General features: G+C 46.5%; 1 protein-coding gene across 3 annotated transcripts in view; it reads left to right on the top strand.

Moving 5' to 3' along the window:
• LOC310835931 (UDP-N-acetylglucosamine--peptide N-acetylglucosaminyltransferase 110 kDa subunit-like) overlaps nt 1-14,981 on the top strand; it is a 125,179-nt gene that overhangs the window by 101,551 nt on the left and 8,647 nt on the right. For all 3 annotated transcript variants that reach the window (XM_083720876.1, XM_083720875.1, XM_083720877.1), the window contains 6 exons: nt 2,183-2,353; nt 2,473-2,589; nt 9,049-9,210; nt 12,016-12,168; nt 14,022-14,274; nt 14,843-14,966. In XM_083720876.1, the coding sequence (XP_083577002.1) occupies nt 2,183-2,353; nt 2,473-2,589; nt 9,049-9,210; nt 12,016-12,168; nt 14,022-14,274; nt 14,843-14,966 (980 nt within the window). The remainder of the gene's footprint in view (nt 1-2,182; nt 2,354-2,472; nt 2,590-9,048; nt 9,211-12,015; nt 12,169-14,021; nt 14,275-14,842; nt 14,967-14,981) is intronic.

Raw genomic sequence — 14,981 nt, 5'->3', positions numbered from 1 at the left:
GAGATATGTGTCGAGACTGGTTGTTGTCCTCTTCAGATCACCACACAAACGCTTCTTGTTCTTTTATAACTTATTATAAGAATCTTATAAACGGTTCTGATCTTTAACTATTATTCCTCAGAGTCACTTATTTCAGATACCTTCTGAACTCTGCTTCTCCGTGACCAGCCACCCTCAAAATGGCGAAGGAGCTGCTCCTTTTGCTTTCCCGCTCTTTTTTCCACCCTCCTGGCTAGAGCTGGCCTGTATCTCCCCTCCTCCGAATCTGAGCTAGAATTTAACCCTTGCCTTTCCTGGGAACAGCCGGTCCCTCCCTGTTGTTCCTCTTGCTCCCTTCTATTAGATTCACTGCTCTCCTTCCCCCCTTGGGGAATGCTTTCTCCCTCTGAGAAACTGGAAACTTCTAACTCTTCCCTGACATCATGCTTCAGAGATCCAGATCGTGGGGAGCTCCGAAAAATTTATAATTATAATTTGGACTATAATTTGGTCTTTTGTATTGTAGTTTTTTATTTTAATTGGAGTATTATGATTGGATATATTAACTGGATGTTTTTATTGGAAAATCAATAAAAATGATTTAATTTTTATTTTTATTTTTTTAATTCTTAATTATTCTTCCGATAGATTTATTGCTGTATTGTTTGGCGCCCAGCCACGCTTCCCCTGCGAGTCTCCGCAGCTTCTGTTTACGCAGTGTGGCTTTGGAACGGTCGTAAAGCAATTAGCAGAATTACACAGCGTCTGTGTGTCGAAAGGGCAGTAAATAAGTCCAGACGTTTCTTCTATCCTAATATCTCTTTATTGGGAACAAAATAGCGTATTTACAAACTCCAATTTCCATCTGATTCAAGCTGCATTTTCTCTGCGTCCTTCTCTCTCAGCTTGCAGCAATGCAACAATGACCTGCTTTCGCTTTCCACTCAGCTCACAGCGTACTTCCTCCTCTCATGCTCGAGGCACAGAAGGTTAACCCTTCACTACACCCAACAATTATGTGATCTTGCTTTCTGTGGCCTTTTTTGTAGCTTTTGCCGGAAGACACGGTCCTCTTTAAGAAGCTCTTAGGTTTTTGGATTTTTTTGCAAACTCTGGATATCTTGCCAGAGGTATTTTAGGTAAGGATATTTCAAAAAAATTGAGTGAAATTTTTCTATATGCCACTGCTGCGGCCAGTACATTGGTAGCAATGAATTGGAAAGGGGAACCAATCCCGACGCTATCAGATTGGAAATTCAAATTACAGGAATACATGGAAATGGTGCAAATAACCAAGAGATTGAGAGGCAATACAAAACAATAATTTAGTCAAAAATGGGAAATGTGTAAGATTTACTTATAGAAATATAATAGTGGTATCGATGGCAGCGTTCAAATGACCCTTGTTTAAAGGTATAGCAGAGAAATAAGGTAAAGGGTACAAACTGTTGTAAGAACGTATTGGAAAATACAGAAAGAATAAGGTAACAATGAAGTACATTAATAATAATTATATATATACCCACCCATCTGGCTGGGTTTCAACACTAGAAAGGAACTTTGCATCGGGTAATGATAGGAAGTCTGCTTAACATTAGGAAAAGGATCGGAAAAAGGAGACTGCACAAATTTAACCCAAGTAATTTTTGCCAATTCATAGAAGGAAGATTTGTACATGGATACTTACTTTTTTGTTGAATTAGGAGTGTGTATATTATTTATTCAGGTAGGTAGCCGTGTTGGTGTGATGCAGTCGAAATATATATATTTTTTTAAAATGTCCAGTAGCACCTTAGAGACCAACTAAGTTTCTTCTTTATATTATTTACATTATTATATTAATATTATATTTATATTGTTTATATTATTATTCAGTGTATCCGAAAAAGTGTGCATGAAAATGAAAGCTTGTACCGAGAACAAACTGAGTTGGTCTCTAAGGTGCTACTGGACCATATATGTGTGTGTGTGTGTGTGTGTGTGTGTGTGTGTTCATTCATGAATTTCAATAAAGTTAAAAAATAAAAAGCGTTGGATATCTTGTTTCGCTGCCTTACTGTATTTTAATATTTTTTTGGGAGCCGCCCAGAGTGGCTGGGGAAACCCAGCCAGATGGGTGGGGTATAAATAAATTATTATTATTATTATTATTATTATTATTATTATTATTATTATTATTAACCCTCATTTGTTTGCCTTCCAGGCGATGTGGCTGGGCTACCCGGGAACCAGCGGGGCTTTATTCATGGATTATATTATCACCGACCAAGAAACGTCCCCGGTGGAAGTGGTGGAGCAGTATTCCGAAAAACTGGCTTACATGCCCAATACCTTCTTCATTGGCGATCACGCGAATATGTTCCCACACCTGAAGGTATTTGAGAAGAGGGCAAGCGGGAACAGTCGGCTTTTTACTGCCGTCTTTTTTCTTGGAAAAAGGCCCAAATCCAAATTGTCGCGTTTTTTCAGACACGTTGTACATATTTCTTTCAGAAAAAAGCCGTCATCGACTTCAAATCGAATGGGCATATCTATGACAACCGAATTGTTTTGAACGGCATCGACCTGAAAGCATTCCTCGACAGCCTGCCTGATGTGAAAATAGTGAAGGTCAGGAAAATTTGGGTGTGTGTAGGTGGTTTTGGAGTCTAACTTCTAATAATAATAATAATAATAATAATAATAATAATAAAAAAAAATAAAAATAAAACTTATTTGTATCCCGCCCTCCCTGGCCGAAACCTGGCTCAGGACAGCTAGTAAGAAATATATCACATTAGTATAAATTCAAACAATTATTATTATATTTTTACTGCGAAGTAAATACATCAAAACAACACCGTACATAAAGAATAATATCCAATAAAAGAGAAAGAAGGAAAAAGTAAATGAGAAAAAGGAAAAAATGCAAAGAAAAGTAGACAGTCAAAGAATAAAGAAAAGTATTGTATTTCAATACAACAAACACTATTTTACAAAATAATAATATAAATAGACTGCATATCCCTTCTGCCCTTAAGGTCTTCAACGCCAAAATTACAGCTCAGTTGCTCTATGGTATTCCAGTCTGGCTGCCAGGGTTTACCCAGTTGGTTGAACAACTACAGGCAGCTTTTCTCTTCAAGATTTTCACTGTCCCACGCTGTGTACCCTATGCAGCCTTGTGTCTAGAGGGAGGTCAACACAAGGTAGAGACTGTCACCTGGGCGAGATTTCTTCTATGCTGGTTAAACATCTGCCTTACATCAGATAAAGATCCTCTCGTCAGCGAAGTTTTGTTAGACCCCTTTCTTTCCCCAGGGCTACAACAGTTTAACAAGAAGGTGTAGTAACTTGGGCTGTCAGTGGAACTTTTGCGATTGATGTCCCTACCATCTCCTACTCCAGACCATCTGCCAAGGCTATAATAAAAACTAGATTGTGGGATATTGAACGCCAAGAACTAACTAACTTTCTTGGGCACATGAAATTAACCATAATTACCTTGAATTAATTACCTTGCTTAACCCTCAAGAAAGAAGGGCATTTTCACTGGCCAGGTTTAATTCAAATCCATCCAACCTCCTTTGGAGAAGGTTCTCAGGCAGGGTGGAAGGAGAAAGAACTTGCCCATGTGAAGCCCACCTGGTGGAAACCCTTACACATATGGTTCTTAATTGTAAACTACCGTATTTTTCGCCCCATAAGACGCACTTTTTCCCCTCCAAAAATGAAGGGGAAATCTGGGTGCGTCCTATGGGGCGAATGCAGGCTTTCGCTGAAGCTTGGAGAGCGAGAGGGGTGGGTGCGCACCGACCCCTCTCGCTCTCCAGGCTTCAGGAAGACATCCGCAGCCTGGGCAGCCCTGCAGGAGGTCCGGCAGGGCTGTCTAGGCTGCGGATAGCAGCCTACTTCCTGGAGCGTCGGGCGCCCTGAAAGCAGATCGCCCGGCGCTTCGGGAGCACATCCGCAGCCCGGGCAGCCCTGCAGGAGGTCCGGCAGGGATGTCTAGGCTGCGGATAGCAGCCTGCTTCCTGGAGCGTCGGGCGCCCTGAAAGCAGAGCGCCCGGCGCTTCAGGAGCACATCCGCAGCCCGGGCAGCCCTGCAGGAGGTCCGGCAGGGATGTCTAGGCTGCGGATAGCAGCCTGCTTCCCGGAGCGTCGGGCGCCCTGAAAGCAGAGCGCCCGGCGCTTCGGGAGCGCATCCGCAGCCCGGGCAGCCCTGCAGGAGGTCCGGCAGGGCTGTCTAGGCTGCGAATAGCAGCCTGCTTCCCGGAGCGTCGGGCGCCCTGAAAGCAGAGCGCCCGGCGCTTCGGGGGCACATCCGCAGCCCGGGCAGCCCTGCAGGAGGTCCAGCAGGGCTGTCTAGGCTGCGGATAGCAGCCTGCTTCCCGGAGCGTCGGGCGCCCTGAAGCAGAGCGCCCGGCGCTTCGGGAGCACATCCGCAGCCCGGGCAGCCCTGCAGGAGGTCCAGCAGGGCTGTCTAGGCTGCGGATAGCAGCCTGCTTCCCGGAGCGTCGGGCGCCCTGAAGCAGAGCGCCCCACGCGCCGGACAGACATCCGCAGCGTGGGGAGCCCTGCAGGGGTTCCCCGCAGGGCTCCCCACGCTGCAGATAGCAGCCTGCCTCCCGGCGGGTGGGGCGCCCTGAAGCAGAGCGCCCCGCGCGCCGGACAGACATCCGCAGCGTGGGGAGCCCTGCAGGGGTTCCCCGCAGGGCTCCCCACGCTGCGGATAGCAGCCTGCCACCCGGCGGGTGGGGAGCACATTATCCACAAGAGAAGAGCATTCCCACAGGCATCGGACCAGCACATGAGTAGTAGTAGTAGTAGTAGTAGTAGTAGTAGTAATAAAAATCATTTATACCCTGCCCATCTGGCTGGGTTTCCCCAGCCACTCTGGGCGGCTTCCAGCAAAAGATTAAAATACAATAAAGAGCAGCTTTTTCAATCTATTTTTTTCCCATGGCTTTTAAAATCGTGGCCCAATGCAAGATGGTTCTTTTAAAATCACAGTGGTCCCTTGGTTCTCAAACTGAATCTGTTCCGGAAGTCCGCTCCGAAACCAAGGCATTCCACAACCGAGGCGTGCTTTCCCATGGAAAGTCACGCAAAACGGATTAATCCGTTCCAGACTTTGAAAAGCAACCCCTAAAACAGCCATTTAACATGAATTTTACTATTGTATTGTGTTTTTAATATTCGATTGGGCGGGGTATAAATAATAAATTATTATTATTATTCTCTAACAAGACCATTGATTCATAAAATGAAAGCAATACTCCATGTACTGTACTCTAAAATAAATAAGACAGTATTGTAGGTAATGAAAATTTAATAATTTGTTTTCTGACCTGCTCTGATGATAGTCATTGTTTGGAGGGGGGCTTTGATCCATTTCCGCAGTCACAGTCCATCCATCCATAGCAAAAGTCATTGCTTGGAGGGGGGGCTTTGATCCACTTGCCTATGCTTGGTCAAGGGTGTGCAAGTTGCAATCCAGCAACATCCAAATGATGTTGTTGATCAGGCATCCCCAACCTTCGGCCTTCTAGATGTTTTCGACTACAATTCCCATCATCCCTGACCACTAGTTCTGTTAGCTAGGGATCATGGGAGTTTTAGGCCAAAACATCGGGATGACCAAAGGTTGGGGATGCCTGTTGTTGATGATGATGATCATTGTAATGATGCAGCTTCCTTCCTCCCCCCACCCCCCAAGCTATACATATACAGTGGTCCCTTGGCTCTCAAACTTGATCCGTTCCGGATATCCCTTCCAAAACCGAGGCGCGCTTTCCCATGGAAAGTCACGCAAAACGGATTAATCCATTCCAAACTTTTAAAAGCAAACCCCTAAAATAGCAATTAAAAATGAATTTTACTCTTGAATGAGACCATGGATCCATCAAATGAAAGCAATCAGCAACGTACAGCAGTCGCACAATTGGTAGCCGAACCGGGTTCCACCCAGTCGCAAAAACAAAAGCGCCGCCCAAACAAAAATGCAAAAGACGGCAAAAACAGACCTTAGCAGAACACTCAAATCTAAAGCATCGCGCTCAAATCGGAGCATGTTCTGCTTCCGGAAAAAAATTCCAAACCGCAATATTTCCTTCCAAGTTTACAGCGCTTGGCTTCCAAGTTGTTTGAGTCCCAAGGTGTTTGGGAACCGAGGTGCCACTGTGGTACAAATGGGCCAGCACCCAGTTGCTTCCCCCCCTTTAATTATTATTTTTAAAAAAATAATTGTTACTGATTTTCTTTCTTGCCCGTTTCCCAACTCCTGTATGCAGCAAATGTCTGGCATAATGGGGACCTGTCAAAGCTAGATGGCTTTCAGGCAAAATTTATACGATCTCTGCTGCAGGTACCTAACTGCATCCCCAACTCCATACTTCTGTTGGAAGCTGGTGAATGCCCAATGGGCTGCCCTAAAACATTGGCTCGGGATTTCAGTGTTTAATCTAGGGAAGGGTCTGTACCAACATTTGACCAATGAGGAATTTGTCAGCAAATGGCAGAAAACCATGGCTAAAAAAGCCACCTCTATTGGTCTGTCTCCCCCCCAACTGTATTACCTGGGTTATGAAGGCGCCCAAAATGTTTTAAAGCAAAGATTATGGGACAATGCACATAGTGACTTGAGATCTCGATCACACGCAGTCTGTAGTCCGCTGGCAGCAGGAGTTCAATATGGGTATGTCTTTGAGTTAACATCTTACATCAAAAACCTGACAGTACCTGTAATGGTTGTTAGGGGTTACTTGTGCGTAACCTTACTTCAGTTCAGTTTGCTTGCCCCAACCATGCCCAGGGTCGGAGCTCGCCCTCAGTGACCTGTTAGTCACTTGCAGAATCCGAGAGTGGGCGTCTCTTGAACCTCTTCCAGCATAAAAGCTGTTTGACCCCGAGTCTCCTCCTATGTTCTCTGCGCGGAACGCGTCTGCGCAAGTAAGGGGAAGGCAGGGGCGTCCCAGCACTCTCTCCACTATCGTCGGGGGAAGGGTCTTGGAGCCCTGTCACCAATTCCTCCATCTCCCTCTCTTCTCTATGGGTGTTACGTTGAAATCCTTCCCCCCTGCTCGTCCCCTCTCCGGCATCGCTGGGTGGCCCTGCCTCCGTCTCTCGTTCTGATGGCAGTTCCCTGACAGTACCTAAATGTCTTCCCCTCTGCAGTGTTGGATGGTAGGTTGAGAGGAGTTCCCTACCAGGACAGACTTTGCTCGTGTGCTCAAGACATCGATTCCATAAATCATATTTTGTTGCATTGTGCGAAGTATGAGCAGGCCAGGGCTGAACTGATACTACCCTTGCTGGTGCCTTTCCCGGGAAAATCAGAGGCTCACTATGTCAGGTTCCTACTGGAAGACCGGACAAAAGCTAGAACATTGGCAGTGGCAAAGTTTTTATCGGTGGTTGCAAGAACAAATGAGCCCTATATTCTAAACAAAATGCTTGATTAACCTGGAGGTAGGCTGTATGAACTGTGTATTGATTTGTAATGTTTTGTTGGGTCTCTGGACCGTAATCAAGATTGATGATGATTTTCTTTCCTCCTAACAAATATTCAGCATCCTCACTTAGCATTCGTTTTCCCATTTCCCTCCTCCCTGTCAACGTCCCCCAACTTCCATTTCTGGTTTGTTACACCAAATCAGGCATCCCCAACCTTCGGCCCTCCAGATGTTTGGACTACAATTCCCATCATCCCTGACCACTGGTCCTCCTAGCTAGGGATCATGGGAGTTGTAGGACAAAACATCAGGAGGTCTGCAGGTTGGGGATGCCTGCACCAAATGTTACATTCTGCTGTTTATACATAATGTTTTTTTATCCCGTTATACCGTATTATTAGCTCTATAAGATGCACCCGACCATAAGACACACCTAGTTTTTAGAGGAGGAAAACAAGAAAAAAATATTCTGAATCAAATGTTGAACTAAACTATTTAATAAACATAGGGGCGATGGGAGTTGTAGTTCAACAACATCTGGGGACCCACAGGTTGAGAAAGGCTGAATTACGGTATGTGAGGTGGGGCTTACCTGCCCCCCCCCCCAATATTTTATTCAAGTTGGAAGAGGGAAGGAAGGAAGAGAGAGGGAGAGCTCACATTTGTGCGTGCCTGTGGCGGGCAGCTGCCTCCGAAGTGACGCCGGAACTAGAGCAAAAAGAGGAGGAGGAGACGCCGGGACAGGAGCCGTGTCAGCTGGGAGGAGGGGCGGAAGGGGCTGCCATCTGTCCCTCCTTCTGGCTCCTGTCCGCTTTGCTGCTTTAAAGCTAGCCACGGAGGAGGGAAGGAAGGGGAGCCATGGCTCCCATCCATCCCTCCTCCACGGCATTCACTTCATAGGACGCACAGACATTTCCCCTTACTTTTTATCAGGAAAAAAGTGCGTCTTATGGAGCGAAAAATACGGTATTTCTTGTTCTCTGGAAATGAAGTTGTAAATGTTTTATTTAAATCCTGCCAGTGAGTCCATGGTTTTCTATTTTTTTTTTCTGCAAGTAAGTTGTAAAAGGCGCCCATTCTTTTTCAAAGTTCCTCTTGCCCATTTCACACAGTTTGTCTACTGACTTTCTTAGCTCTGCGTAATTCACCAGTTTTTCTTGCCACTGTTCACTCGATGGTCTTTCTCCTGTCTTCCAGTTTTGTGCTATTGGGATTCTTGCTGCTTTCGTGGGGTGCATAAATAACGTCCGATTTTTCTCCGGCAATTCTTGTCCTAAAATACCTAATGAAAAAGCTTCTGGTTTTTTCACAAAAGATTGCAAGATGATTTTAAAAATAACATTTTTTCCCAGTTCATTATATACCATTTCCCTTTTTTAAAAATCATCTTGCAATCCCACCGCGTACAATAGCCCCCCCCCCCTAAAATGCCTTGAAACGCAGACAAAATAAAGCCACAAGAGGGGTTGCCGCGTCAGAAAACCAGATTGTAACCCACTTGAGCGGCTGTCTGCGAAATCCTTTTCACTTTCTGTGCTATGCTTCTAATGGACAGGAATGGCAGTGAGGCAGTTAACATGCAGCCAAATGGGCGGGGTTTGAATAATCATTATTATTCTATTATCTTGGCTTCCAGATGAAATGTCCTGACAGCGGGGATGATGGTACCACCGGGCTCAGCATGCCCATTATTCCCATGAACACCATTGCCGAAGCAGTGATTGACATGATCAATCGCGGGCAGATTCAGATCACCATCAATGGATTCATCATCAGCAACGGGCTGGCGACGACTCAGGTGAGAGGGTTGGGAGAACAGTAATAATAATTAATAATAATAATAATAATAATAATAAATTTATACCCCGCCCATCTGGCTGGGTTTTGGGACTGAAGGGAATTTCTTTTCTTTTTAAAAAATATTTTTAATTGGTTTTTCCATGTATACATCCTCTAACAATAATTCTCTAACAATTTTCCATATTTCTCCCCCTCCTCCGCTGGACTTCCCTCATATTCCCATTTTGTTTTATTTCCATATTACTCACCCTGTGTGTTGTTTCCCCAAAACATTCCCAATACTGTACATATAGTCTTGCTTTTCATTATATACAATTGTGTTTGTTTATTCCAGGCATCCCCAACCTTTGGCCCACTAGATCAGTGTTTCCCAACCTTGTGCCTCCAGATGTTTTTGGCCTACAACTCCCATCATCCCTAGCTAGCAAGACCAGTGGTCAGGGATGATGGGAGTTGTAGGCCAAAAACATCTGGAGGCACAAGGTTGGGAAACACTGCACTAGATGTTTTGGACTACAATTCCCATCATCCCTGACCACTGGTCCTGTTAGCTAGGGATCATGGGAGTTGTAGGCCAAAACATCTGGAGGGCCAAAGGTTGGGGATGCCTGGTTTATTGCCAATGAGCTCAATTCTTTATGTTGTCTCTTATGTTGTAAATAGTTCTCATTCTCTTTTAAAGTCTTAGTTATCCTTTTCATGTAATTTATCTGTTAATTTTGCCAGTTCTGCATATTCCATAAATTTCCCTTGCCATTGTTCTTTCGTTGGTATTTCTTCTGTCTTCCAAGCTTGTGCTAATATAATTCTTGCCGCTGTTGTTGCATGCATAAATCATTTCCAATTTTCTTTTTTTAAATCTTGATCTAAAATTCCTAAGAGGAATGCTTCTGGTTTCTTAACAAGTCTTTTTAAACAGGTTTTTTTCCAATTCATTATATATCATTTCCCAATAATTTCTAACCCTTTTGCATTCCCACCACATATGATAAAATGTACTGGACGGAAGGGACTTTCGAGGAGCCACGGGGCTGGGACTGCCCAGAAGCAGAATCCACCTGCAATTCAACGAGATGATGATGATGTTGATAATTGATTAAGGAATGATTGAAATAAGAATTTATTATGATTTATACCCAGCCCATCCGGCTTGGAGAGCCCTGAGCCTCTGTTTCCAAAAAGCAAGCTAGACCTTCTGAGAGAGTCCTGGTAAATTTGGCCCCCTAAAAAAAGCTAAACAGCTTTGGCCCCCAATAATAATAATAATAGTAGTAGTAGTAGTAATAATTTTTTATTTGTACCCCCATCCTCCCCGGCCGGAGCAGGGCTCAGAGCGGAAGAAGCAATCAATTAAAATGCACCCCAAAATTAATTCAGATAAATTAAAATGGGACAAATGGCAAACCTCAGGTTAAAATGGAAAGCAGTTAATACTCTCCAGGACCAGCTGTTTACACTGATATTATAAGGACCTGGGAAACCTTCTTGCTCTTATACAAAGAGAAAATGAGACAGCTCCACAACTTTGGTCAATCCAATGGGCAGTTGTTGCTTTTTTATAGTGGGAATAGATTGCAGTCTCTTGGAAGTTGGACATGCCCGCTTTAAATCATTTACTTTTCAAGAGTTCAGTGCAATCTATAGCAACTTGGATGCAAACTGAATATAAAATGTCACCATTCGCAAATAACGAAAATGCAGGAGGCTTGAAAAAGCCGAGTGTTGTTATTCAGTGTTCCTCTTTTTATTTCTAGACCGCTTTATGTTTTTAAGGGGGGAAAACCCAAAGTAGTTGACGTTAATACGTCAAATAAAGCAATCCAGGATGAAACAGCACAGAATAAAGTCAGGTGTAAAATATACCAGCCTTCTCAGTAGTGGCGCCTGCCCCGTGGAACGCCCTCCCGTCAGATGTCAAGGAAATAAGCAACTGTCTGACTTTTAGAAGGCCTCTGACGTTTTTCATGTTTGATGTTTTATTCTGTTTTCAGTGTTCAGTTGAGAGTCGCCCAGTGGCTGGGGAAACCCAGCCAAATGGGCAGGGTAGAAATAATAATAAATTACTACTACTACTATTACTACTACTATTAAGGCGGGGTAGAAATAGTAAAATATTATTACTATTATTACTACAGTGGTTCCTCTGGACGCGAACGGGATCTGTTCCGTAGCCCCGTTCACATCCAGAGCAGAACGCAGCCCGCGACTGAGCATCTGCGCGGGTCGCAATTTGCCGCTTCCATGCATGCGTGTGATGTCATTTTGAGTGTCTGCGCATGCACGAGCAGCGTGGGGCCTGCCTGGTGTTTTGACATTAGTAGAATGTGTGCCCTTTTATTGAAAATGCATCTGTGTTATTTGTGGGGCATAGGAATTCGTTCATTTTTTCTCTCTTCAAAATCTAGTCCGACCCCCCACAAGGTCTGAGGGACAGTGGACTGCCCCCTGCTGAAACAGTTTGCTGACCCCTGGTCAATATGGTCAATAAAGAAAAGCTCTTGCCTGTTTATTGGGTTCTTGTCCAGTCATTCTAAGGCAGGTTTCCTCAACCTCAGCCCTCCCGATGTTTTGAGACTACAATTCTCATCATCCCTGACCACTGGCCCTGTTAACTAGGGATGATGGGAGTTGTAGACCCAAAACATCTGGAGGGCCGAGGTTGAGGAAGCCTGTTCTAAGGCAAAAGTTGCTCAAGTATAATCATTTGCTTTGCCAACCTTCTGATCTGACGCTACATAGCACTGAGTCGAAGCTCTGCCCCTTGAGCTTCCTTCCGATCTTCCCTCTCTGTCTTCTCCTTCAGATCAACAACAAGGCGGCGACTGGCGAGGAGGTCCCACGAACCATCATCGTCACCACCCGCTCCCAGTACGGGCTGCCGGAGGACTCTGTGGTCTACTGCAACTTCAACCAGCTTTACAAGATCGACCCAGCCACTCTGCATATGTGGTCCAACGTGAGTTGCTCCCTGTGGCGAATCGGAAGTCGCTGGTTTGCACCTATTGGGCGCCCTCTTGGGAAGACCCAGTCCGCTGAGTGTGTGTTCCGGAAGCTGGACAATAGGTGCAGTGCAGGATTCCTTTCCTCTCCGCTGCACCAAGGATTCCCTGTCTGTTCTCCTGGAGACCCCTAGCTTGGTTGTCCTAGGGCAGGCATGTCCAAAGTCTTTTCCGGGGGCCTAATCCGGTCAGTTTAATCTGGTGCCTGTGGCTGATTATGGGGTAAAAAAGCTCACCAACTCCAGTCCTAACTCACCAACTCCAATCCGGTCCAGCCCCTGTGGCAGTATATGCGAAAAAAATCAACAACTTTGGTTGGCTCTTATGCATCTTCACTTTATCAAATCTGGCCCTCTTTGAAAAAGTTTGGACACCCTGGATTTTAACATCCACGCTGACCCAACCTTCCAAGGGGCCGCTCAGGATTTCGTAGAAAGCATGGCCTCCGTGGGGCTGTCCCTGAATGAGTTTGGCCCAATTTATAGCCGCAAACATGCCTTGGACCTGGTGTTCACCTCTATGGACGGCGGCGATCTGACACTGAAGCGAAACAAAAGAAGTGCCGTGGCCGAATCACTTGGACTTCTCCACAGCCCTTCCCCACTGCAGGGAGGCGGGACCAATTCGGATAGGCTGCACCCGCCACTGAGTGGATCCAAATGGTTTCCAGAGAGTGGTAGGGGATGCTTTATCCCATGTTGATGGCCTTTCAGCTGATTCCCTGGTGGCCCGCTGGGATGTGGAGTTAACCAGGGCTATCGACCGCCTGGCTCTGAAGCGCCCTCTCAGATTGCATGGAGCCCAGACAGCCCCACGGTTTCCCCCAGAGCTGAGGGTAATGAAACAATCGCAGAGACAGCTAGAGCGCTGGTGGCCGAAAACTCATTCTGAATCGGACCGGTTAGAGCTCAACGTCGAGCCTGCCGAGTGGTGATGGTGACAGTGAAGAGGGCTTTCTTTGCCGCATCTATTGCATCTGCAGGAAACAGCAGCAGGAGACTCTTTCAGGTAGTTCACAATTTCATGGAACCACCTTTGCCACCGGGGTCTGGTAAAGACCCCAAGGTCTCCTGCAAGGATTTTGCAAAGCTTGGAGCAGGCTTCCTCAACCTCGGCCATCCTCAAACTCAGCCCTCCAGATGTTTTGAGACTACAGTTCCCATCATCCCTGACCACTGGTCCTGCTAGCTAGGGATCATGGGAGTTGTAGGCCAAAAACATTGGGAGGGCCGAGGTTGAGGAAGTCTGGGTTGGAGGATGGATGGTGGCTAACAGATGGAGGTTGAATCCTGACAACATTTTGGGGGGACAGGGGGCGGGTGGGTTTGGGGGACTCCCTGTTCCTGAATGGGGCAACTGTGCCCCCAAAGGACCAGCTGAGCAGCCCAGGAGTCATTTTGGACTCCCCGCTGCCCATAGAGGGCGCCGGTCCATTCTGTGTCTGGGGCAGCTCCATCTGGGACGCATGATGAGACCCCACCTAAAGGAGCACCTCCACCCCGGATGCCGGGGTCCCTCTCCCGAGGGCCTTCTGCCGGTTCCCTTATTACGAGATGTGAATCTACAGGGAACCAGGCAGAGGGTCTTCTCAGTGGTGGCTCCCTCTCCCATCAGATGCCAAGGAAATAAACACCTATCAGACTTTTAGGAGACATCTGAAGGCAGCCCTGTTTCGGGAAGTTTTGAATGACTGATGTTTTAATATATTTCTAACTTTTTGTTGGAAGCCGCCCAGAGTGGCTGGGGAAACCCAGCCAGATGGGCAGGGTAGAAATAATAAAATTATTATTATTATCATCATTATTTGCAGATTCTGAAACGTGTCCCGAACAGCGTTCTGTGGCTGTTGCGGTTCCCGGCTGTGGGCGAACCAAACATCCAGCAGTACGCGCAGAACATGGGCCTCCCCCAGAACCGGATCATCTTCTCTCCCGTTGCCCCCAAAGAGGAGCACGTGAGGAGGGGGCAGCTGGCCGATGTCTGTCTGGACACCCCCCTTTGCAATGGGCACACCACCGGGATGGATGTGCTCTGGGCCGGAACCCCCATGGTGACCATGCCAGGTGAGATGGCGGCGCGAGTCGGTATAATTATGATGATGATGATGATGATGATGATGGATATTGTTCTGGTATTGGGTGCCGAGACACATTGCATTGAGTCAGACCTGGGATTCCCACTGGGGGGTGGGGGGGATGGTCGAGAGGTTGGCCTGTGTATCCCAAGAGTTCAGTTGTGAGCCAGGTGATTATGCTAGTGGGAGGGAAGAAAGACACAGGGGGCGGGTTATCCAGTTTGGGCGATGGGCCCTTCTACTTGGGCCGTTCCCTTAATCCACCAAGATGTTCCTCTACAACAGGGGTCTGCAAACTTTTTCAGCAGGGGGGCTGGACTAGATTTTGAAAAAAATAATGAACGAATTCCTATGCCCCACAAATCACCCAGAGGTGCGTTTTCAATAAAAGCACACATTCTACTCATGTCAAAACACATGTCCACAGGCTGGATTGAGAAGGCGATTGGGCTGGATCTGGCCCCTGGCACTTAGTTTGCCGACCCATACTTAACAAGATGAGGGCAGACCATGCTTTCAACGGAGCTTTGTATGACCTGCCGCCCTCGGTTTTGCAGGAGAGACCCTCGCCTCGCGCGTCGCCGCCTCGCAGCTCACTTGCCTCGGGTGCCCTGAGCTCATCGCGAAGAGCCGGCAGGAATACGAAGACGTCGCCGTGAAACTGGGGACAGATCCAGAATTGTAAGTAGACGCGCA

The sequence above is a fragment of the Podarcis gaigeae genome, assembly GCF_964106915.1.
Source record: "Podarcis gaigeae genome assembly, chromosome: W".
Classification (NCBI taxonomy): domain Eukaryota; kingdom Metazoa; phylum Chordata; class Lepidosauria; order Squamata; family Lacertidae; genus Podarcis; species Podarcis gaigeae.
This window is presented reverse-complemented; position numbering and strand designations above follow the sequence as displayed.